We start from the raw sequence: 25,657 nt of genomic DNA, 5'->3' as shown, positions 1-25,657 counted from the left end.
CCCCACAGCTGTTTGCTCTGCCTCGTGACCTGTTTTCAAATCCTCTAGGGATGCTGGGTGTTCTTTGAGCCAGACATAGAGAAATGACACAAGGAACTCCAAATTAAAACGGACCCTTTCCAGGTTAACCAGAGTGCAGTGTAATGGGCCTTTTCACAAGGAATATTTGAAGTCCAGAGCTTTCCAGCAATCAGAATTTCTGATTAGCAGAAAATGACAAGCGGAAAAAAAAAAATTGCCTAAAAATATTTTGTGTTAGGCTGAGCATCTTCTGTGAAATGTTTGTTTAAGCAAAGAGTTTAGACCAATGAAACCTTTAGTTTCCCATTTAAAAAATCACTCTTGAAATGATGAATTTTCCATTACTATCTTCTACCAATACTTTCAGGTCACAGTTTAATGAAACATTAATTGAAATTAAGCATTTTGGGTTTTTTAAGCAGAACAGGGTTTCACAATCAAAGTATAAGCATGATATTTTGATTTCAATTAGACTTTTTTTTCATAGGAAAGCATTTGACTTTTTTTTTTTTGCACCCACTCTCAATCAATCTAAAAAACCATGCTAAAATTCTAAAAAATCCTCTTTTTTTTGGCCACTCTGAACATATGACGTAAATTGAAGCAGAGAGAAGGAAAAAACAGAGAGGGAAAATGGAGCAGACAGAATTACCTCTGGGCAACAGATTAAGATTGTTTATTGGAGGGAAATTCAGTAAGAGATGAAACTAACTGAAGTGTTTTAATTGCATCCCAAATCAATGTCCAGATGTGGATTTTGAGCAGGGCGAAGGAGAGGGGTGCAGACCCATGTTCTGGGAGTTTATGTAGCTTTGTCAGGTTCCATGGGCTGGGCATTTTCCTTGGGCTCTGAATCCCTTAAACAGCCCCTTTGCATGCACATTATCTGTGTGAACAAGCAGAGATGCAGCCCCAGAGAGATGCAGCCAATTTCAGCTGATTTTGGCCTTGCCCAGGAGCAGGAGGAGCTGGTGTGGACTGAGCAAATCCCTGTGCTCTTCCTCTGCAGTGAGCTGGGCTCTGACCAACTCCTCCCCAGCATTTGGTGTTGTAGTTCTGACTCAGATCATTTGGGATATCAGCTGACAACCTCAATTCACTCGCAGTGCTGCCCCTGGGCCAGCTGTGCTTATTTGTGTATCCCTGTGTATGCCACAGGCTTGTCTCTGCCTTTTGGGAAATGCTTCTTGTTTGGCTGTGAGGGGCTTAGGCTGGAACTGTGCAAAGCCCGCAAAGGAGAGGAAAAAATTCATCTGTTTCTTTGGCTAGGCAAGAAAACTCTGAGGAAATCATGGGTACTGCTCTGCATCAGCACAGTCCCTCTGTTGCTGAGTCCTGGAGTCATGACCTGACTCTGTCTATGAAGATATTTCAGGTCTTCTCCCAACCTCTGCTGGAGCTTTGCTCACCTGGCACAAATAATGATTGATAGGTGGAATGTGGGCTCAAACCTTGGTCCCCCAAATCCCAGACCACCTTTAGGTCTTTGTATATTTAGTTGTGCAATGTTAAATTACTCCAGTGAGAAGACTGAGGAACAAGTTAAAACAGTGACTGTGTTTCCCAATAATAATAAAAAAATATATTGAGAAAGCTTCCATCCCCTTTTTGAGGCCAGTACCAGAGTTTTTCGCAGGACATGGCTCATGAGCAGAGCCACCCATCATCAGGCTCCATGCTGTCTCCATAGCAGCAGTGCTGGACACATGGCAGTGTCTCACAGTTATTCCTGATATTCAATAGATGTTTTCTCTGGCTTTTCCCATTAGATTCATTATTGATTCCCTTTTGTTTAGTGCTAGGCTTTCCAATTAAGTAGTGACTTTAATTATACTGCAAAGTGTATAACATAGGTCTTGATTATTACCACTGACCTGTGGGATGAAAGGAGCACCAGAAAGGCTAAATTAAAAAGAACCATAAAAATGAACAACCTTTTCCAAAAAGCCACCTTATGTTCAGATGCAGTAATTTTCCAGTTCTACATTTTTGCAGTGCCTTTGTGTATACTAATTGTTGAAGACAAGTTCTGCATGACTGTCAGCACTAATAAATGTAGATTTAGTGAAGGCTGAATTTGATTAACTAGGGAGTATGAAAAATAACTGATTGCAATGTTGTGTTTAAATGCAGTGAGGCTGGAAGCCATTCCCTGCAATTTGTCTGCACCAGAATGTACTCTTGAATACATGAATAGTTTACCTAAGGTGGGTTGCATAACAGGGACTAGAAATTAGACATCTAATTTGGGGTGATGGACTTGGCTGCCTGTGTAGAGGATGGAGATGCCATGGCAGCTTTGCTTATCATGTGCAGGGTGTGATGTCCTCTGCAGGTCCCTCCCTCAGGAGCCATGGGCAGACAGATTAAACAGGACTGCAGGTGAATCCAGCCCAATCAGTATTGGAAGTGAATCCAGCCCAAACAGGATTGCAGGTGAATCCAGCCCGAAGTGTTACATGCTCTGAGGCATGCAGAACCAGGACCAGATTTCTGTACGAGCAACACTCACTGAAGAATGACCTGCCAGCATGGGCGGCCTGGTCAGCTGGGAGGAAAAGAAACAATGACCAAAAAGCTGCTTTGCATCCCTCAGTTTTCTCATCAATCCTCACACTAAATGTGTCTCATGTGACCTGCACATTCCCCTTAAGCACCACTGGTTTTTTTGGTTTCTTTTCCTTTTAAAGTATGCTTTAGAGACTGTGGTAATTTTTTGAGTTGGAAACCAGAAAGCCATAGTATTTCCATGGCAGAAAGAGTATTTCCTCCTAAAGAAGAGCAATGGTGGGATGCTGTCCACAAATTCTGTGAGCTGCTCTTTGATAGGTAAATGTATATCTGTAGTGCAGAAGCACTGCTGAGATCGAGCCAGGACTTGCAGCTGTGTGCTGGCATTTGAGAATTTCTTTCATTTCCCTCCCCTGAGCCCATGGCTGGTTGTTGCCTGCTATCACTTCCAGGGAGAAAAGGATATTCCTGTAAATTTCTGAACTGTCATGTTATGTTACACTCCATGATATCACATTACAGGATAAAAAGAAGTAACAGAACAAGACAGGCAATGAATTCAGGGTGGTATTTCTTTTCCTTTTATGTTTCCTTGCACGTAGCTTTGTTACACTATACCTGAGATTCTTTGTAGGGCTTTGAAGGAGTTCTAATGGTTTGAAATAATATTTCCCATATCTTTCTTAAAAGGTTTATGCAAATTTAGTTCTGCTGACAGTGTGAGGTGTTATCTCCAGATGTCTTCCTGATGTAGCTTTAAAAATTAGTGAATTCTTATTCCTATTTTATTTGGATAGGTTTCATAGCATAGCAAAGTCAAGGTTTCAGGTCACATAACCTCAAGGCTTTTTAGTTGTTGTTGTTTGTGTCTTTGTGGTAAAAACATGAGCAGGCCAAAATGTCAGACAATTTACTCTTCTGTCTGAAATAAAACTGAATTGTGAACTCCAAGTTGATGCAGTGTTTCATTTTAATAGTGTCAGTTCGTGCTTGTTTTGCCTGTGTCTCTGGTTTTGAGTGAATTTAGTGCTAATAAAAGTGAGAGACTCTTAAAAGTAGCCAGAGCCAGAAGTACCTGACAGATACAGGCTGGCAAATGTTAGCTTCCTGTCTTGGTTAGCTTGATCTAGATGCTTTCCAAGGTTTGGTTTCTTTGAAACAGCACCTGCCAGTTCAGCTGTTTGAAAGTTTTATGATATTGAAGTGTGAGGAGTCTATTTTCTGTTTTTTGCTTTCTGAAATGTTCTTGTCTTCTGTGCATTGCTTCTAGACCTTCTGCTGTGGTCTCAAAATCAAACCACAGACAACCCAGGCCACCTGGCTGAATGCAGCACCAAAGGAGCTTGGTTTAAGTGCACCCACAGTTTCAGGTGGTGTTGGTGTGTCAGGATTTATCAGTGGACTCCATGCAGCTTTAAATTACTGGAGATATCTCTGTGTATTACTTCTGCACAAGCTCCCTGTTTCTCAGCTTCTAGAGAAGAAACCCTCTGGAATTGCATTTTACCTGTGTGAGAGATGCCTTCAGGTTGTCAAATAGGTCCTTAATTAGTTTATTTTCTTCTTTGCTCCAGGGGGTGAGTGTATTATTTATTCTATGCTACCAGACTTGTGTTAGTCTGCATTTATGCATTTTGTCTTCTGAAGGCCCCAGCAGTGGGCTGGCCTCTGGGGTGGAATGAAACACACCTCTCAGGCAGACACAGTGCTTCAGACTTGAATAATGGTGGAATATTAATAGCAGCAATTATAATTAAAACAGTGCACTAAAATACCCTGGGGTGTTGTTGCTAAGTTAGTCTGTACCCCTAAAATTTCAGAGGAAAGGCATAAATTTTAGTTATTTCCATCCACAAAGTGAGCAGCTCTCATTCAGTGACTGGAGCAAGCTTTCATCCCTGCTGTGGATGTTTCATTAGGACACAGCTCTCCCAGAGGGTCATGGTGAAGTTTACATTAAACCCAAGATAAAAATGACATTGAAGCCTTGCTCCTGTATTTTCTACACTGCCTGAAAACAAATGCTTGACCTCCAGCCACTCCATTGCCTTATTGCCTTGGAGTAATTAACCTGTGTACCAAGAGACAGGGAATTTGTGTTCTGTTTGCTCAGAGAGGAGCACTCCCTCCTTTGCCTGACAGAGCTGGGAATCCAGAGAAGCTCTGGGGGAAAGTTTCTCTGAGTGCAGGGCTGAGCAAACAGCCTGGAAGGATCTGGTTGAATGTGTGTGTCTGCAGATGAGGGATGAGGAACGGCAGGATTGCTGGGCACGCAGGTGATGGTGCTCACTGCTGCCTTTCTCTGTGGTGGCAAATTAATTTAACTCTGCAAACACTGAGGATGAGAATTTAAAATGCCTGTGGACAAGACAGAAAAGATACCAGACAAGTGGGGAGTAGTTTCTCAGCAGGTTTGTGCAGGAACAGTGAAGTGCTGCAATGGCCAAATCTCAGAGCCAGGAAAAGGCTCTGAGTGTCCTTGGCCTGCTCAAATTCACAGCTTTACTTAAGTTTGTTGCCTGGTCTAGGATGTGTGCCTAATTTCTGTCAACCTGAGTGAAAAGCAAGCACATGTTGACCTGTTTTTTTTCTTCAAATTAGGATAAGAGCTCATAAATATAAAAAATCTCCATGCATTGCACTGTTTTGCTGCTATAAAGTGTGTGCTCTAGGTATTAGCTGTGGGCTAGACAGTAAATGTGGCTGGATTTTTAAAAACTTTTTTCATTTCTAAATGTAACCAAAACTAAATAAAAACACAAGAGTTTTCTCAAGTTATACAAACTGAAGCAACGTAAGTAGTTAGAAGGGAACTGTTGTTAACATTTAACTTCTAAGTGCATGAAATTGTTGAATACTGTGCTGTTCACCTCTAACTAGCCTTTAATTTAAACAAAAGCTATAAAAGTGCAATTAGGCTCCAGTCCAATGAAGCACTTAAATATGTTCCTAGCTTTAAGTGTATGAATAACCTCAGTGAAGTTAAGACAAGCTCAGGTGCTTTCCTTGAGCAGGACATTTCACAGAGTAGTTGTAATGCACAGAGAACAACCCTGCGAGTATCACTGGGGAAGATGTGGGGAGAGTAAAGGATTTAGGATTTGGCTGCTCTTGCTTAATGATTTATCCTATGGGATCCTGACCTAGAGCTCATGGAGAGCTTTGGATGTGCTCCATCATCTGATTGTCAGGCAGCTTCCTACCCACACACAGCACATGCACCTTCCTTTGTCCTCTCTGCCTGACTCAGACTTTTTATGAACACTCAGCTGCTGCCACCAGGCTCTCTCCTCAATCCCATATAAAGCATCTAAACATCCTGGATTTAATACTCCCATTTTTCAGTGCTAAATCAATGTTCTTTATGCATTTGTTCTTGGAACACTGCTCTATTTGAACCATAATTCCTCCCACATACCATAAACTTGGTTCTGTTTTTACTCTGATAGGAATTGATCATTTAAAGTAGGAGGAAGCCCGTGACTACTGTTCAAACATTTCAAGGCTATTGCTGGTTAGTCAAATGAGCTTGTGCACCACCTCAGAAAAGTGCTGTGATTACCAGGGGAGCATTATTACCTTGCTGGGCTACAACCAGCCTCACAGCAGTTGGGACAAGTCAGGATTAAAGAGCTTCTCACTACAATTTTGGCAGGCAGTGGTGGAGTTTATCCAGTTTATGGCTGATCTCCCATTTGGTGGTTTACTCCTCCAACTATCCTGTATTTGTACATAGGTAGAAAGAAACATTCTGCTGCATAACTGAATTTGACCTGAGATTAAAGCTGGTCTCCTGTGAAATACACTGGAGCCTATTAAAGAAGGGGTTGTTTGCCAAACGTGGTTGTATATCCTCCCCAGACCATAAAAAACATTGTTAGCTGAAGTGATAGTGGAAAAATATTGCATTCCTCTATTCTTCTCCTTACCACTACACTGCAACGTGACAGCAAACCTTTAATGAAATTCATGAAGAGCTCTGCAGCAGTTACCTTGAAAACTTTTTTATTGCCCTACATTTCCAGGTAACACTCTGATACTCAGCCTCTGTCCAGCACCAGCAACACCAGCTGAGGCAGGGAGATAGTCAAAATTAAACAAAAGTATCTGGAATTCTTAATGTTAAATACTTGCAGTACATTTTTAATAGCCAAGGATAACTTCCTGTATTTACATATTATTATCTGAATAACAAATAGCTTCAAAGGTACAGCAAACTCTTCTGTGCAAATGGAAAAGGGTGAGTTTACTCTTATGCATTATTTATTGAAAATAATTCCTTTGATTTCACCAATTCCACTGCTTTTCCTTTCTGTCTGGCACAGGCTCAGTAGGAAACAGGAGAGGAGCTTCAGAGGAGGTGGTGCCTGCAGATATGGACCCTGCTGCTGGATATCTGGGCTGTTACCATCTCACTCCCTGCAGACACGCTGGGATTAATTATCCCTTCGCCACAAAGACCCTTTTTGGGATCTTGATGCATCACCTTGAGTGGAAAATTACTCCTTTGATGGGAAAAGTGCTAACAGGCACTGCTGGAGGTGCAGCTGAATGGCTTCACATGGCTTGCAGGAGAGCAATGACCCTTGGTGGCAGCACAAGGAGTGGGGACACTGGGCAGCAGCCAATTTTGTCAGTGCACCCTGGAAAACATAATCTGGCTTTCTGGATGGCTCTTTTTGAGCCTTCCCTGTTTGAAATACGAGATTTTAGTTTTGGCAAAGCTGAAATGAGAGTGTATATTCTCTCCTCCCCACAGACAACGTAGTTCCCAAAATTAAGTTTTTAAAAGTTGCACAAAAGGTGGTGTTTTCCTGAATGTATTTTGCTGATAAGATCTTCAAATCAAATGGACACAATGCCTTTAGTTTGGCCTTTATTTAATATGGTTTCATCAGTTTCACCAATTTTTATATTTCACTTAACTTCAGAGAGCTCTCCAATCTCAAAGCTGAATTTTCTGAGACTGCCTTTACGGCTTTTATAAAAGACAATTCTTTTCAAGTTTTTACTTTAAAAAGGATGCAAGCTAAGAATTCAGTTGGAACAGAGGCAAAGATATTTGCAAAATCTTGAGAATCACTAAAGAAGCCGTTTGTTTTAATCACCTAAAATGAGGCAGAATACATGTCACTTGGAATTTAGCTCAGCTCCTCCTTAAATTTAAGTGCAGCACCATTAAAAATAAAGTTGCACAGGGGATCTGTTTTCTTTGGGGATTTTTGGAAAGCATTTGAAAGCAGATTTCAGCCTCTCCATTAATTTCCAATGAGCCTAATGCTTTGTGATGCAGCATGCATACAGCCAGAGGCAGATCCGGACAGGCACACTGGGGGATAGAGTGGAAATTTTTTACAGATGGTATTTCAAAACATATTAGTGACTCAAGTTAAGTTACAAAAAACAAAAAAGCAAAGACTTTTTACTACAGAAAGATGTGAGCGTGAGCTTTGAGCCATTTTTCATGTTAATAAAGAGGCTTGTTTTAAAAGTGATTGAAACTAGTTTTAGCATTTTTATATGTATAAATCAATAAGGGTATTAGACATAATGGCATGTTTCTGGTATTGTTTGCCTGAGGAAAACCAGAAATAGCTCAGTGAAATAGAAGGCCTCTTATTTTATGTGTGCAGCAGCTACTTTTGAAGAGTCTAATAATCTTAAATATAAGGGTTAATATTCTCTACAAGTAGAGTCATCTTGCTGCATATGTTAACTATGCATATATAGTGTGCTATCAGTCACTGATTGACAGTTCTCAGGGCTTTCTACTATAAATATAAAAATAATTTGCTTGGAGAAAGGAGGAATTAAACCAAATAGAGCAAATGTGTTATAAAACAAAAGGCACAAACATGTGTTGGGTTTTTATGAGCAGAGCAATTAGTCACAGTTGTACTGGCCTGGAATTTAAAAGAAAGGCAACAGAACAAAAAAAAAAATCTGTCATTCTCAGGGAGCCCTTGTCCAATGTGTGTTATTGAAAATTGATGGAGATCTTTAACCTACCTGTGTCCAGGTGAAAGGGGTCTCTCCTTCATAGAAATAATATAGGATAGAAATTCCTGCAAATTTGGTCTTTCCAGTAGGAAATAGAACAGTGAAGGGTCCTAAGGTACAAAAGACATATTTTAGGAAGGATGGTGCTGTTCTTCAGTCTGCAAATTCTACAGACATCCAATCCAATTGTCCAGCCTGGGAATGTGGGAAATTCCCATGACCAGATGTGTTCTGGAAAACTCATTGCACATTGCAGTCATTTGTTTGTGGTTGACATGAAAGGACACTTTTCCTTGATTCAGGAAGTGTTTGAGGTTACCTCAGGTGCAAGGACTTGGCCTGGTTTCTTTCTGATGAGTTTAGGGGATTTCTTTCCTAGACTTTTGGATGCAAAATAAGAAAAAAAATATGTCAAGGGGCATGTAAAAAAAGCTGGTGGGAATTCCTACAGTATATAGATTTAAGATCTGACTTTATGAGAAAATAATCATCAACATCACTGTATATGAGAAAAAACGGAAAAAAGGTTATTTTTGTGGATTTCCTCAGACTTACAGCACCAACAAGAATTGCACTGTATCCTGTACCTGCAATTCTCCAAACAAATTCAGGAAGAAGGCGTTGATTTTTCTGCTGTAGGATATTTCAAAATTGAAGCTCTTCCATAAGGACCACAGACTGTGAAGGTATTTTCTGGTATCACCATAATTTCAAGGCTTTTTCTGAAAATGGCTGTTTTCTCTTACCTTACTTATAAATACAATGTGCTGTTTTCTCAAGGTGCATAGAGCATCAATGTTCTGTACCACTGCTCTCTTGTTCACAGTTATATTTATATTATGTGTTCTTAGGAAATGAATACATATTTGAATATATAATGAATATATAGGAAATGTATTTATATTATGTATTCTTAGGAAGTATCCTTGAGCTGCAAAAGAGGGGGAGAAAGTAAGAGCAAGTCTTGAACTCAAAAATTTTCCATTTGGGTTTTTGGATAGGGCAGGAAAATCTGCCCTCAACAGAAAGAGAATGTTGTGCCATAATACAGTTAACATCCTCTGCTGAGAAGGAGAATTAATTAGGAAGGAGTTGGAGCCTCTGGCTGACAGATTCATGATCCATGAAGCTAATCAGTTTTGTGGGCTGTCACTGCTGCTGCTGCAGACTGGTCAGCAGCTGGATCCATGCTGGGGAACCAGACATTTGCAGCTTGTCACGTCTCCTCTTCCGTGCCAGTGTGGAAGAGGAAGGTGATGCTAGTTTATTTCTGCAGCTCAAAAGTTACTATTGCATCCAGCACTAGCTGTAAAGCCTCAGTGGGTTTCTGGAGAAAGAAATCAGGCACTGAGCTAGGCACTAAATTCAGTGATTTAGCTGTGGTAAATCGTCTGTGCCTATAGGAGTCACAGTAGCTTTAGGTGCTAAAAGGTAACCATGTAGGTAAGATTAGTCTGAGCCCTTGGTTTAACAGGGCTCAAAATACATATTGACCTAGTGATTAAAAGCAGTATTTGTTAGCATTAAAGAGAAAGAGTTCAATAATCTTTTAAAATATTTATCTTTGTCCTCTCATTGATCGTGCACCAAATAAGGAGCTGTTCCAACTTGTTCTCCTGCTGTGGCTATAAAACATGAACACAGATCATTCTGAAGCTTTCAAGGCACAGATCATGTAGGGGTAGGGTTTTTTTGCTATAACTGCAGATGTTTCTTCAAGCCCAGCAATTTCATCAGGTTTGTGAAGGAGAGGAACCTTCAGTCAACTCCGTCCCAGTAGTTCATTGGAAAAACGTATCTTGTATTAAACACTTTAAAGATTCATGAAGCAGCTTTAATTTTGTTTGCATTTCTTCCTGAAGGGTAAAGCTGTCAGAAATCTCTAAAAGCATTGCTTAATCCATTTCCAAACTCAGTATATTAAGGTCTGCGAGCAAAACTCATTTTTGGAGTTTAGCAAGTTTAGAGACAGGAAAAAAGGGCAGGGGAAATAGAGCAGGGAAGATGTTTCTTTTTTCTTTTTTATTTTTTTTTTTTGGTAATGCACTGAACTACCTGCATGGCTGCAGTGACAGTCCTTCACAAAAAATAGTGCAACCCAAATGGACTGTAAGAGCAGCCTGATAAATAGAGGACTTCACGTGTTTCTCTTGGAACAGATACAAATAGAGTAAATACATCTATCAGGGAATGAAGCTCCAGCCAGAAGAAAATTTTCTTCCCTTTAATGCCTCCAAGCTTACAAGGTTGCCATGAGCAGGTTCATGTGCAGTTGAGCACCTTTTGTTTTTTTCATGTCCCAGTTTCTGATCTGTGACCTTTTTATGTTAGTACATGATTTTTCCCCCAAGTTTCTGATCTGCCAACCAAAGAGCTTTTCCCATTTTCTTATGAAGCCTGCAAGACAGTTCTCACAGTTGGGCTCAGGAGGCTGGCTGGGAAATGTTCATTTAAGGAGCCAGTTCAATGTGAGGGAATGAATGAGTGAAAATCATCTCTAGAATAGAGAAAAATGATCTGAAAGGAAATACCTCTGGGTTGCCAGCCAAGCTCTGCAGTAGCAAATACAGAATGAGAGCACTCAAAGACCTTTCCCAAGACAGCAGCAGGATGCCCCAGGTTTGATGCTTGGCATGCTGTATGAGAGGAGCCTGCAGGGCTGTTTCACACATCAGGATTAATCCATCCTCAGCTGGCCCATGGAAGTGATTAGCCATGGCATTGTCAGCCTTTGCTGGAGCCCCCAGTCCTGCGGGCATCCAGCAGGTCCCTGCCCAGGTACCTGTGTGCCCTGGAGCCCTGGGCTCCTCTGCTGCTTGGACTCTGTGGGACCTGCTGGCAGTCCTGAATGCTGATTTAAAATCACAGGAATATTGGATGTGAGCTATGCCCAGCTCACACCATCTTTAGCTACCACAGAGGTCAAATGTGCACTCAATTCTTCCTCAACTCAGGAGTGCTGGTGTTAACAAGGCCGGGTTTCAGCTGTCCATTGCTGAAATTGTTCTTGTTCCCACAGTTCAATGTGGTCAGACCTGGTGCAGAGAAGGGAAGACTGTGGTGGGATCCAGCTCCCTTCCCTGGCAGAGCACTGGGAGCTTCAAACACTCAGTTTGAACCCTCAGCTTCAAACACTCAGGCACTGCACAGCATCAGGGCTGAAAAAGGGATATTTCCACATTTCTTACCACGGTTCTGTTGGCAGTAAGGCTGAAGGATTATAAAGCTGTGCCTTGTTAGGGCATTCTGTACAGTTTAATTTCTTCCCATTCTGGTAATTTTCTTCTCAAAAGAAATAATAAAAGTGCCTATTCTTGTGCTAAGCTGCCCCATCATTAGCTCATAGGTTTTTGCCTGATGATTTTCTCTGTGTCCAGGCTGCTGCTCCAGTTCTTTTCTGCAAGGATGCCCTTTGGCTTGTTACAGCCTTCCCTCTCCTCTGTAATGAACTGTCCCCTGCTGCCTCCTCCAGGGCCAGTCCAGGGCTGCTGCAAGGAGAATTCTGTCACTCTTTGTGTCCCTTTTTTACAGGCACCACTGTCTGACCCAGTGCAGAGCCCTTGTGAGGCTCTGGCTGAGCAGGGGTGGCTGAGGTGGCACCCAAAGCTGGGTGTGCCTTGGCAGGGTGAGGTTTGCTCATGTCTCTGTTTGGCTAGGAGCATCAAACCCTGGTTAGAGTTTCTTGGAATGAAGGAAGTGTTAACTGTAAATTGCTGTGGCTGGTGTCTAATTAGAGAACACTTTGGGAAGAACTCAGGCAACAATCCAGCAAAGCACTTAAAGCACCCACTGATTTTTAAGGAAAGACACCTTAACTGGGATTGCTCATGCTCTCAAGCATCATCAGAAGTGTTTGGTAGTGGACCAGTAATTTCTCCTGTCTACCTCAGCACATCAATCTCATTTTGTGAAGTGACCTAAGGAGTTGGGAGTTCAAGGTTGACTTGAAGCCTGCAGGAAATAAACCCTTAAATCACTGCTGTGCTTTGGAAAGTGCTCAGCTGGACAGCTGCTTTTGCTGTTCTTCATCCTCGCTGCAATAAATAAATTTATGGCAGCTTTAAAACTACTGCTAAATTCTGAGCTTTGCTTTTTCCCATCTAGGTGTTCCTGTTGCAGTGGCACTACCAAAGATATTCCAATATATTTTGTTTGGACTGCTCTTTCTAAATGCAGTCAAAATGCAGTTTTTCAACTATGTCCTGCTAATAGAAAAAAAAAGGGAAGAACTGAGAAACAAAAGGCTGCAGTGAGAAGTGATAGGCATGACTTCATCCAGGTGGAATAAGAAATTCATACCAGCTTTTTATCTAAAGCAGTCCCTTCCCTGATGCCCTACAGTGTAAGTAATCACTGAGAACTAAGGCATGAAAAGTCTTGTGAACCAGCAAGGCCATGGAGCCACACTTGGGACAATAATGCATTGATTTAATGTGATGAAGAACAAATAAATCAAAAATTAGGAGATTATGGTTCAGGTGTGCTGGTTTTACAGCTAGAATTAGATTTGTTTTTCTTTTTTTTTTTTTTTTTCTTCTCTGAATTAAAGTGGGAGGATAGCAGAAAAGCACTGAAATTGGTCCCACTTGTAGTTACCCTGTCAGTCTGACCAGCAACATGCAGCTGGGTACCCAGGTGTTTCAGTTCACTTGCCAATTAAGAAAATACTTTTTCCTCAGAAATGTTCAGCAAAATTCCTAATTCTCTGAGGTCCCTCTGAGCAGGGATGGCCTGGGGTGGGCTCCCTCCTCTGCCTCACCTGCACCAGCAGGGCACCCACTCCCTGGGAACTGCTCTGATTTCCTGAGCTGCAGTTTGAGATGTGTGGGACTCTAGAGAAAATTGCTGTCAGGTAAAAGATGTCCCTCATCACAGGAAACCTTGCAAGGTCCATGTTTTTAGCTGATGGCTCATTCCTGTTACTGCAGCATTCCTGATGCACTTCTTTGATAAGCCAGTGTGCTCAAGAGGAAAATTGCATTCAAAAAAGAAATTCAAAAAAGAAATTCAAAAAAGAAATTCAGAAAAGGGGACTGTGTCAGAACATTCATGCCTCCTGAAAACCTCTCTCCTTGTTACAGGTTTATTTTTAGGCTGTGTAAGAATGCTGCTTAGCCAGAAGTTTTACAGAGTGGTCCTCTGTGTGGCACAGGCTGCCAGTGAGTAACTATGGTAGCACTGGAATCAATGATGAGTGCTCAGGTCTCTGAGCAAATAGTGCTGGGATCAGGAATTATGAATCATTACAGTTTACTAGAATTCATAACTGACTTGCAGAGGTTACCCAGCAGTCAAGCATTTGTCACCTGCCCTATCCCCATGACTGCTGATAGTGGGGAAAAAAGTGATTGTTATGCCAAAGTAATGAGCATAGAGGTCAGAAAGTTTGATAAGAGCAGGAGAAGTCATTTTCTGTGATATCATTAGCAGTATTTTAGAGAGCAAGTTCAGCAATTGCTATGGTAATTCTGAATGGCTTTTTGACTGTGAGAACAGGTAGGTAGCTTTTAAAGTTAGCCTCTTTGCTAATGGGGGAGAATCCCACTGAAATAGGGCAGCGTGGTGTTACAGAGGGGCATGGGCTGAGCACTTGGGAAGCAGGAGCTCTGCTCTGTGCTGTGCAACTTCTCCAGGCCTCAGGTTTTCTTCTCAAAATGGTCTGTGGTAAAATATATCTATCAGTGAGCAGCACAAAAGCAAATTGTGAATGAGGATGTAGCAGCCTAGCAAGGCAACATCTCAGAGGGAGCAGACCTGTTTGCAGATAATTCAGCAAGTGCAGGCCTGTACAACAACCATCACGTGTTTGTTCTTTTTGCACAAACTGTGCAGTCAGAAAGGGTGGCAAAGTGCTCTCTCTGTGGGCAAATGCAAAATTTGCTTGAGCAAATGCTGCTTTTAAAGTTCTGCTGCAGTTGTGAGTTAGCAGCAAAGCTGCTGGAGGTTCCCCATGGAGCCCAGGCAGGGTGTGCCATTGCGGGCCTTCTCCAGGTTATTTTTGAGCAGAGCAATTGATAGTCCTTTGGTTTTCAAGAGATGCTTTTAACCTCACAGGAAAGGAGAGCTGCTACAAATCTGTGTGCATGCACAGATAGCATAAAGCATGTGCATGCACACACCCTGTGTTATACACTGGGCTGATGGAGAGGGCTGCTCCTAACCAGACTGATTCTTTTGAGCTTTTACCACATCTTTCCTTGAGGTTAGAATGGTGCCTTGTGAAGGCTGGCCTAGAATAGAGGCTGGATAGAGCTAAAAAATAAAGTAGGTATTCATTAAAAGGCCTCAGTGGATCCACCTTGGGCAGCACAAGAGCCCAGCCAGGGCTACACCCAAGATGAACCAAAATGGTCACAAAATGGATGGCTGGTCATCTTTGAAAAGTTCTGGTCCTTTTGCATCTTGGAGTTAATTGTCCAATTCCAGCTTTAGCTTATGAAGTCCCATCCTTGTTTTTCTCTTTTCAGCCCACGTTGTTTGTGCTCTTGGGCCTGAGATTTGGATCATTTGTCCTTGGTCCCCAGCTAAAGCTAAAACCTCAAGAATCAAGAAAAGACAAATTCTGCAAATCCCTACACGGGTGAAGAGCAAGGAGAGGAGGATGCTCTTCAGTCTGGTTTGGCTCCCAGTGGCTGCTTGGGTTTTAATTGTGCCTTTCCCCTCTCCAGGTGCAAGCAGATGAGCTACCCGGAGGACCTGCCCCAGATCTCGGTGGTGTTCATCTTTGTGAACGAGGCTCTCTCTGTCATCCTGCGCTCCGTGCACAGCGTGGTGAACCACACCCCCTCCCACCTGCTCAAGGAGATCATCCTGGTGGATGACAACAGTGACAATGGTGAGCTTTTGTCACTTTGCCTCTAAGCATCGTGTGGTTTCTAGGTGTGAAATGTAAATGTGTTTGTTGATGGGAGGGTTGATCGAGCCATTTGCGCAAAGCTGTGAGTAAATATTGACTATTTGTATAACAAATAAACATTAGGTGGATAAAGCCTGTTGATTTCATTGAAATCCTAACAGAATTAATGGCATTTATGTAGGCAATCTTAATAGGACACTTTTCTCCAAATCCAGAGGAATATCATCATCATCAATAGAATAAACGTTCAAATTCTGCTGCCAAAGAAAAGTGAGGCTACAGATTCTCTTTAGAGATAGTTTCTAGTCTTTTATATGGCAGCACATTGTTTCTTCGTGATTTAACCCAAAATCCAAATATTGGTGAGCATATAGGGTGCTATTATCAGCATGTTTCACAAGGTGCTATTATAGTCATGTTTGAAGATTCTCAGGATACAAGGGACAAGAGCTGTGTTTAAATCTGACATTACACTTCTAGAACTGATTCCTCTTCTAAAATCATATTTATTTCCAATAAGTCTAAAATTTAGCCTTTCTTCCTCAGATCAACAGCTTTAAGTTCTTTCAGTTTTAAGTTGCTCTTACTCTTCAAGATCCTTGAAGAGAGAACTGAGAGAGGAGACAACTCAAGTGAAAATAAGTTCCAAAACCTATAGATTTAAGAAAGTGTTTATGCAATTCAGATTTCAGTTATGGCAGTGTAACCTGTGGAGTAATTATGTGAGACTGCAAAGTGTTTGAGTCAAGGCAATCCTGAGGAGAATTGAACTCATCATTTCTCAGTGAACTCTTATATGGCTTTTCTCTGCCACTCTTCTAAATAACTGGAGATTTATCAAGTCTTTGATTCTAATGATAATGATTCTACTGTCTAATATAGATCAGAAAAATGAGGCTGCTAATGTCCTGGAAGCTTCTACTAGTTTTTCTGATAAAGATATTTAGGCAAAAGCCACTTTATGATTAAGTTGCAGAGTAAATGAATTACCAAACTACATTGATTAAAAAAAAAAAAAAATAGGGAGACCATTTTGGTAATTTGCCTGTTTATAAGCCTCTTGAAATGAAGCTGAAAAGGGTGAATGAGTTCTGCTCCATCTGTGATTGAATGCCTGAAAATGAACAAAAGAGAAGTCTATTTGAGATCTTCAATATCCATTTAGTTAAAGAGGAAAGAAGCCTAGTATTGAAGAATCTTAATTATATTTAAGGGAAAACCCTGAAAATGAAGGGAAATTAATTGTGATCTGAATTACTTCTTGACCCAAAATCCATTGAGGTTATTTTCCTCACTCCTACTGAACAGCATAAATCAGAAAAAAGAAATCACCAGACTGGCATGTTACACTTGCTTACAGTCAGAATTGCTCCTCCAGAGGCCAGTTGTAACATAATGCAAATCATCAGAGAATCAGAATAGTAATTTTTTTTAAATAGTAATTTTTTAAAAACTACCTCTTCGACAGTATACTCAAATCCATATTAAAGCTGGGCAAGTCTCTGGTCTGTGGGGAATTTCTCTGGGCTGAAACCCCTGGAGCTGCTCCATGCCTCGGTGCTGGGTTTGTATCTCTGGGACTCACCAAGGGTTTGGCAATAATTAAGGACTCCTCTCCCTTTTTGTTGCAGAATAAGAGTAAAACACAACATTGCAGGGCCTTTCTCATTCTAAATGCTTGTGTGGGTTTTGATTTTGCCCTGCAGTTGAGCTGAAGTTTAACCTGGACCAGTACGTGCACAAGAGGTACCCGGGGCTGGTGAAGATCGTGCGCAACAACAAACGCGAGGGGCTGATCCGAGCCAGGATCCAGGGCTGGAAAGCTGCAACATCCCCCGTGGTGGGGTTCTTCGATGCCCACGTGGAGTTCAACACTGGCTGGTGAGTGCTGGCTGTGCCCAGAGGGACGGTGGCACTGGGACAGGGCTGAGGGAGGATGAGGAGGCTGTGGTGGCGTTCGCAGGGGTCCCGGGATGAAGGAAGAGAGGAGAATCTTGAGTCCATGTTTCAGAAGGCTTATTTATTATTGTATGATATATACTATATTAAAAGAAAATTATATAATAAAACTATACTAATGAATAGAAGAAAGGATTTCATCAGAAGGCTTGAAAGGAATAGAAATGGAATGAAATTACAATAAAATCTTGTGACTGACCAGAGTCTGAGACAGCTGGACTGTGATTGGCCATCAATTAAAAACAACCACATGAGACCACTCACAGATGCACCTGTTGGCCTCCACAGCCGCTGATAATTATTGTTTACATTTCATTTCTGAGGTCTCTCAGCTTCTCAGGAGAAAAGATCTTAGCAAAAGCATTTTTCAGAAAATATGTCCATGACAGGAGGCTGCAGGGATCACCTCAGCAAGCACTCCTGAATTGTGCTCCTCATTATTGCAGCGTTGCTGACAGGCTCCTGCAATGGCTGCAAGACCATAAAAAAGCTGCTGTGCCTGGTCTAGCACGGCTCTGTGGAGAGAGGAGTAATTGGAACCACGATGGGTGTGAAATCCCAAAGCAGTCAGATGGGGAGACACCATTAAGGAGGCTCTGGGCTGGAGGATTTCAAGTGCTTCTTTTACCTCCTCATCATTTTCTATCATTTCTTCCTAGAAACTTGAATACCAATCTGATTTCCTCATAAATTTCCTTGCATTTACATTTGAGGGAAACATTAAATTATTGCCTGCAATTTTAATAGGGCTTGAAATTAGCATGACTTTCCCCATCCCCTTTTGGTTTAATGGGCCAGAACTGCATTTGGAATAAATCTTTGTAGCACCACTTGGTGGCCAATATTTGGCATTACTGGAAGTTGGGACTGTAGGAGCTGATCTGTACCATCAGCTGCAAAAGGACTTCTGGGACCTTTGGCATGTAAAATGTGCATTTTCCAAAGATAGGCTGGTATTTGATAATGATGATGCAGAGTTATGGTGGAAATGATTATGCTCCGCAATTCTGGGAGATATCCTCAAATTAAAACTAAAAATAGCTGTACTTACAACTAGAGAGAAACTTAATTGCAAAGGAGTAGAGTGTTTATTTTTATATGTTCATGAATATCTTTATAAAATGGGAGATGCAATAAAATAAGTCTTGTAGTGCACCTGTTTTATGATCATCCCATCTTTTTTCCTTAGGACTATCTTAGGCTATAATAGCAGCTGTAGTAATTTTCTAGAAGCTTAAGAGCTGGTTTAATTTATTTATTTCCTTTTAAAGCAAGTAGATCTTTCACATTTTTTTTCAATCATTCATCTAGGGTAACACCAGCTATGGGCCAGGATCAGAGACTGGGGAGAGCATGCTCTGGGTGCTGTCCCCAGTGCTTGTCCTTCCCAAGCTGCAGTATTCTGGGGCTTGAGGAGAATTTTGTTATCATTTTATAAGGACATTGAGATCCATCTGATGTACTATACCCAGGGAAGCTCAGTAATGGTGTCAGTAAGCAGGAAAGGGCTTTGTGGTTGCTTTGGGGTTTGTTAGGGTTTGGTTTTTTACTGTCAGAAAGGGTTGAGATCAGCGCAGCAAGAACCTGGAGTGCTCAGTAAATGAGAGAGGACATCCAAGATAAAAGGTTTGTGTTTTCTGCCCCTGCCTGGTGCACCTTCCTTCCAGCCAGGCTCTGGCCCTGCTGTGGGGCACTCAGTGATCAATGGGGAGAGAAATGTGCTCCAGGAGCCTCCTGTGTCCCTCCATTTCAGCCTGAGGGCTCAGAGTGTTCCCTGGTATTTCTCCCCTTGTTCCACTCCAGCCTTTGTGGCTGCTCAGAGCCATCTCAATCCCTGCCTCACCCACTTCTCCCAGTTTTAGTTCACCTGTGCACATGGGGTTGCCTGTCACCTCCATTTTCATCTCATCTCCTCTGACTGGGAGGAACTGAGGTCCTTCCATCTGGACTGCTCTATTTTTTCACACCAGGTTAGCACTGCCCCACCAACTCAGCAATCAGGTGGGAGTCTCTTGTTAAAGCTCTTGCTGTTCTATTCTCCCACTAAGTTGCACCTTGCATGAATATTTCCCCCCATTTTCAGTGCTTATTTATGTATTCAGAGGCCACATGGATTGCTCCCACTAAAAGCTGTCTATGGATTATTTGTGAGGCAATTAAAAAGGAGCCAATTCCTTTACCACAGAAAAGAGCATTTAGCTTTCTGTTTGGTTTGTGTTCTATCTAAAAGTCAAGTGCCTGCAGTGCAATTTAGTTTCCCAATCTATGGCTGCTTTACCTGCCTAATCAGTTGGCAGATTAATTAATAAAGAATCAAAGAAGGACTTCATCACACTTTCTCATGAAATATGCAGGACTGACAACAACAAAAAACTTCTTTAAACAATAGTGGCCTATTTACAGGTGGCTTTTTGCCTGATATCATACTATAGCATTTTATGGGCTCTCACAGCATTGCTCTCCAGGGACACTTCTTCTAAACTAAATTACAATCTGGTAGGATATAAAAAAATACTCTGCAACCTGGCAGGTCAAATTAGCTATTGAATTATTTATTTTGCTGTGCTTAATTGCTGCTTTTTGGCTTCTCAGGTGTAGAAATATGTTATCTCAGAGCAGTGATTTTCAACTGACCTGTTCCCCTTAAGGCTTTTGATAGTGTGAGCCAATACAGCTGCTGTGAGAGTGGAAGTGGAGAGAACTGCCTGAAAGGGAGGCCATTGCTATTAATCCTCAAATGGAATTTTAAATTAGAATTACAGGGTAATGTATGTGTGCATTTCACTTCTAAAATTCTACCTGTCCTGTTGGAGCAGAACCTGGTCTGTTTTTGGTGGTTACTTGATGTCAGTGGGAGCCAGTAACCCAGCAGAGCCAAGAGGGAGGAAAAGCTGCTGTGCTTTCTTCTCTGAGGTGTAGTTAAGCTTGTTTAGATCAGTTTTCAGAAGATTAGAGCATTCCTGCTCTGACCTTTGGGTTAGGTGCACCCAGCATGCTGAAGGCACCCCTGAGAGCAGACAGCACATCCTGGGTGCTGATTGTGTTGCAGAACATGCAGAGCATTGTAAAAACCCCTGTCTTTGAGAGATGGGAAAGAATAGCATGACAAGGAGAAGAGACCTTCCCTACATTATTTCTGGGAGCAGCAAAGAGATTACAGAGATAGGGTGTTAATTCTCTGGGTGAGAAAAAGGACACATTGAGTGAAGGAGAGAAGAAATCAGTAGGTGGAAGGCAGAAACCACAATATATTAGCAGCCATAAAGAGGGTGCTAGGAGCCATAAAAGAAGACATAATGATAGAGTATTATAGTTGCATTCTATCTTAGGAATTGCTTTTGCTCCTATCACAGAGGTGTTATCAGAGCACTGGAGTTATGCAGTCCTGTAGTAATTAAAATTTTGCCAGACAAAGGGTGAGTTTCAATAAGGAAGCAGTGAAGTAAGAGGATTTAATCAAAAGATTTCAACATACCAGCCAGACTGAGCCTGACATGAGAAAGAGAACATGAAATAGAAGTTGAATATCCATTAGATTGTGTCACACACATCCCATCTTTATGGATTATCCCTGAAGTTGTCAGTGTTTTAAAAATATACAAAAATGGTGTTTTAATAAACTAAGAAGAGCTAAAGATCGAGATCCCTGGGCCTGTGGATGGCAGTTTGCAGATGCTGTTTTATACTGTAAGGTGTAATGCAGTTTGTTGTGGTGGCCATAAGCAATGGATTCTCAAAAAGGTGTGTAAAGGAGAAAGGAAGTTGATTTCCTCCTAATCTTCTGCTGACTTTGGTTATCCCAAGTACTCTGTAACAGAGACATGGTTGTGCTTTTTGGGGCAAAGCCACAGGGTCTTTGTCCCCCTGAGAGCTCCCTGGTGACATTTTCATGCAGTGTACCAGAATCCAATCTCTACCTGCAGGTAAACTCCCTGTCCCCCCTTTTCAAGCTCAGGTGGCTCTCTGGGGACATTACAAGGTCCAGGTGGCTCTTTCCTTCTAAATGAGAAAAGTGGAAGCTGAGATTACCTTTGCAGTCCTTCTGCTGTGCAGTCTCTCCACTCTGGAGCAGTCAGGCACATCACTCATGCTCAGGACATGTTTCACTGAGCATCCCTGGGCTGGGACTGACCTGGGGAGCCCAAATGAAAAGGGAAGGGAGTTCTTCCTCATCCAAAGCCTTAGGATGACTCTGGTAACTTAATGGAATACAAGTTTTAGATAGCAAAACCAATATGATCTAAGTGGAGCATGCAAGAGAAGCCACGTGGGGCCTTGGGATCCATGGGAGGGTGCCAGCCTGCACACAGAGGGTGGTACCAGAAAAGCAGCTTTGACTATTCATCTACCTCAACAACCTAGAATGTTCACTGAAGCATCCTCGTGCTTTTCAGTGGTGCAGAAAAGAGCCATTGAGGTTTGGCAGCCAAAAGCTGATCTTTAACTCTCCAGCAGGCGCTGGTGTTGAGTTCACTCTGCTCCAGCTGGGGACTGTGGGTCTGAAACCTCCCTGGGCACCTGGGAATGCTGATAGAGATGTCAGGCAGGACAGATGGGGGAGTGCTCTTAGAGAACAAGGAAACTAGAATGAAATGTATTTCTTTTTTAGTTCTCTGAACACTTATTTACAGGAAAGGCATTCCACATTAAATATTCTGCAGATGGCCTCAGTGAAGAATTATGTGTGTCAGTAGATCTGCTTGTCTGCATCTGATAAATGTATATTGTCAGTAAAATGTGAGGTAGCGTGTAAAATCATGCAAAATAAGCTTTCAGTTTACACAGCTTTCTTTTTTCTTACATTTCTCTGTTAAGTTTATACTTCATGGTACCTGACAGTGGTAGAGCCAGAGTAAAATACGGTGTTAAACCCAGTGAGCCATAAAATCTAGCAGATGAGACCATGTTGTCTTTCATTTATGTCTTATAAGGACTCTTCTCTGACTGCTTGCAAGAAGAGGAAATTCTGATTTGTGAAAGCAGGACAAAGAAGGTTGGATTTTTTTTTAATGTTAGTTCTTTATTTTTTATTGGAGTAAATAGTAGCATAGTGATGGTGCAGAAGAAAAAAAAAGAGGCATGTTTGTCTCAAAAGAAGGCAGAGATCAGGGTATATACCCACTTGGGACAGGGCAAAATTCGAGAGATATTTCCCAGTGCAATTCCTGTCATTTAGGAAAGGATTTACTTTTGAACAAATTTAGAAAAAGTGACATTTGGGCTGCAGGGAGGAATTTATTGACAAATGCCTCGTACAGCCATTCTAACCAAGAACTGGAAGGTAAGGTCTGCTTCTCAGATGCTGCATGTTAGCAAAGCATCCCTGGAGCTGTGAAGGTCATTGAAGTGGCAGAGCTGGGCAGCAGAGATCTGGCCTGTGGCATGCATGTGGATTCCCTTGGATTGTGTGCATTTATTCTGATGTTGTGCCTTTTTTAAAGTCTGCTTGAAGTCAGCAGGTGTTTTTACATATTTAAAAAGGTGAATTATATAATCATGTGCACCGAGGAGCTCATTACTAACTTCTTTTTATCTGTTTTTTATCTGGAAGAAGCTGTTCTTTTTTAGCCTTGTGACAAATCAGGCTTTCCCTTTGGCATGAATTCTCCAGCAATCTGATAAGGATGTAAGACAACACAGAGTTTTTGTTTGCTGTGGTTTCCCGTGGGGTTTGAGCTGCTCTGAATCAAGCCAGTGTTAAATACAGAATGCATATATGTTCAGAGATAGACTTACAATAGGATTAGAGAGGCCTGTGTGATCACAGCATGGCCCCTGCCTTTGCTCTCAATCTTCTTACAGGCTCATTCTGTACTCTGCCTCAAATTCTGCCTTCCAACTCCCTTCCTACCTGCAGTGTTTATCTTGGAAGCATTTACTCTTTGAATCTCACAGAACCAGCGTTGCTGGAACTCCCAATAAAGTCATCATGGGTGCTCAACACCTTGGAAAATCTGCTGTTAATGAAGAAATCTTCCCACTGGTAGGCAAAGGCATTGAATGCATGTTCTGTTTAGTGATGTGCTCAACTGACTTGGACAAATCAAAGGGAATAAAACTGAAGTGAAAATACCCTTTAGCCTAGTGGAGTCTATAAGGGAACTAAATTTATTGTCCTTTCTCTTCTGGTTTTATCCATTCACCAACAATCTATTCAGAGAGAGAGGAGGACACTGACAAATAGTTTTAGAGAGGATGGAAAGGAGAGGATCTTCATATGTCACTCAAATTCCAGTCCAAATTGTCTCCTTGGTTTTTATTAAGTGGAAAAAAAAACCCACTTGGATGATGTGAAGCACTACCTTTAAAGCAGAATCTTTTGGTTATATTTAGTTTACTGAAATCCATCATGTCTATGAATATGCCTGGGAGAACTTTCCCTCTTGCTCCAGTAAATAACTTGTTAACAATGCATGCTGCTCTTAAGTATAAGCCCATAAAGTACCTTGACTCAGATGCAAAATAGGAACCTAACTATGAAAAATGGAGATGGATCCCAAAATCCACATCTGGCTTATGCACCTGATCAGGCAGGGCTGAGTCCTGCCAGCAGTGCCATGTGGAAAGGCAATCCTCCAAACATGTATTGCAGCTCATCAGCTCAGTGTGTTGGACATCCCTGGGCTTCAGCAAACTTTTCCCCTTTTATCCTTTCAGTCCTGTGAGCTGCCAGAGGCACCCGAGTTCTGCAGATGGACAGCAGAAAAAACAAGGCAAAGCAGAAAAAAAAACCATGGGAAAAATGCTGATGTCCATAAAGAGGAGGGGTAAATCTGCATAATAAAGTAGCAGTTTAAAATTAGGAAAAAAAAATAGAAATCACTTGGAAAGATTTAATCATAATTCTTTTTACAATCTGAAGCAATTACATAAAGCCAGAGTGACCAGGAAGGTTGACAAAGGATTTGATGAATGTGCAGCTCAGCTCAACATTACAGGGCAGCTCTGAGGCTGGGCTTTGCTAGCCATGAATAGCAATGAAACCCTCTCATATTCCATGGATTGCTCAAGATAAGCAAGCACAGTGCATTGCCCAGTCCTGTTCAAGCTCCCAGCCCTCCCTTATTGGTCATTACCTGGGGATCTTGACAGACAGACAGACAGACAGACAGCAGTGCTGGCAGTGAGAGGGCATGGCAGGCTCTGGGATTTGAGTGTTCCTGCAGATCTCACAGAGATGAGCTTGGGCTGAGCCTCTGAATAGCCCATTGCTCTCTCTGCTGTCTTTTATAGGGCAGGACAGGCTGTGAAATCTCTCAGGTATGCAATGTTTAATTAAAAGGCTCTTCCTTCTGCATTTTTGCAAAGAGAACAGCTCTGGCCTGGATTTTCTCTTTCCATCTGTGACTCAGAGCCTACTTTCTTACTTGTGGGTGTGAAAATATTTTGGAAATTAGGTAGCTGTGCAGTCTGTCCAGATACTCAATATTTCCTGCTCCTAACACGTGCAGGGATGTGATTTCCACACATCTGGCTACCAAGAGTGCTAGGAAATCACCTCCATGGGTGAGATGGGAGGTATAGAAGATGAAGTTCCAGCAGTTGGTTTCATATCAATTGACTCCATAACCTTGGCATGGCACTTGACTTCATCTGTAAACTGAGGGTAGAGAAATCAACTCTTGTTGAAGCAGTAATATCTTAAATATTTACATTTCTTGAGTGCAGGGGACTTAAACAGAACATCCATCACAAGGTGGTTTCAGATTTCATGGAAGCTCAGAATCTGTGATTTCACATATTAGGTTGATAGAGAGTAATGGAATTCCATCATGCATTTTGACCCCAGCTGTTGTATCTCCATCCAGAGATCCCCCCTTGTGCCATTCAGATGCAAAACACCAAGTTAGGTGGTAATAAATGTGAGCCGTACAAATGGGAAAACAGAAATTCCTCAGGTGTAGAGTTTGGTGATAGTTTGTGTGAGAGCAGCTCCAGAGCTGGGAATGGATTGTTCTTCATGTAAAGAAGAAAATGAGGTCCCAGGTTAGCATTTGCAGGACTCAAGTATTGGATTAACACAATCACAAATATGATTAAGGGCTAAAAACCAGCATGACTGTTGAATATTTTCTTCACATTATCTCTCTAACCATTATTTGGGATACACTTCAGCAGTCCAATTTTAAGATGCCTTGCAAAGTAGCAGGCTAAATTCCCTTTATATTCAAAACAGGCTCCTCTGGAACATTATTAATCTCACCCAGTTTCAGTGTCTACATTATTATGAGAAGCATCTGACTATAAAAGTGCCAGCCTCTGCCTCTCTCTGCTGAGAATGAAAGTTTGAGGCAATTACTGTGCAGGTGG

The 25,657-nt window shown here is 41.8% G+C and overlaps 1 protein-coding gene across 1 annotated transcript in view; it reads left to right on the top strand.

The window, feature by feature from the left end:
- Positions 1–25,657, top strand: part of GALNT9 (polypeptide N-acetylgalactosaminyltransferase 9) — a 131,115-nt gene that overhangs the window by 30,433 nt on the left and 75,025 nt on the right. Inside the window, exons 3-4 of the mRNA XM_005488931.4 lie at positions 15,201–15,367; positions 17,095–17,269. Coding sequence (XP_005488988.1) covers positions 15,201–15,367; positions 17,095–17,269 — 342 coding nt within the window. The remainder of the gene's footprint in view (positions 1–15,200; positions 15,368–17,094; positions 17,270–25,657) is intronic.

The sequence above is a fragment of the Zonotrichia albicollis genome, chromosome 18 (assembly GCF_047830755.1).
Source record: "Zonotrichia albicollis isolate bZonAlb1 chromosome 18, bZonAlb1.hap1, whole genome shotgun sequence".
Taxonomy (NCBI): domain Eukaryota; kingdom Metazoa; phylum Chordata; class Aves; order Passeriformes; family Passerellidae; genus Zonotrichia; species Zonotrichia albicollis.
Note: the sequence above shows the minus strand (reverse complement) of the source record. Positions and strands in the feature narration are given on the sequence as shown.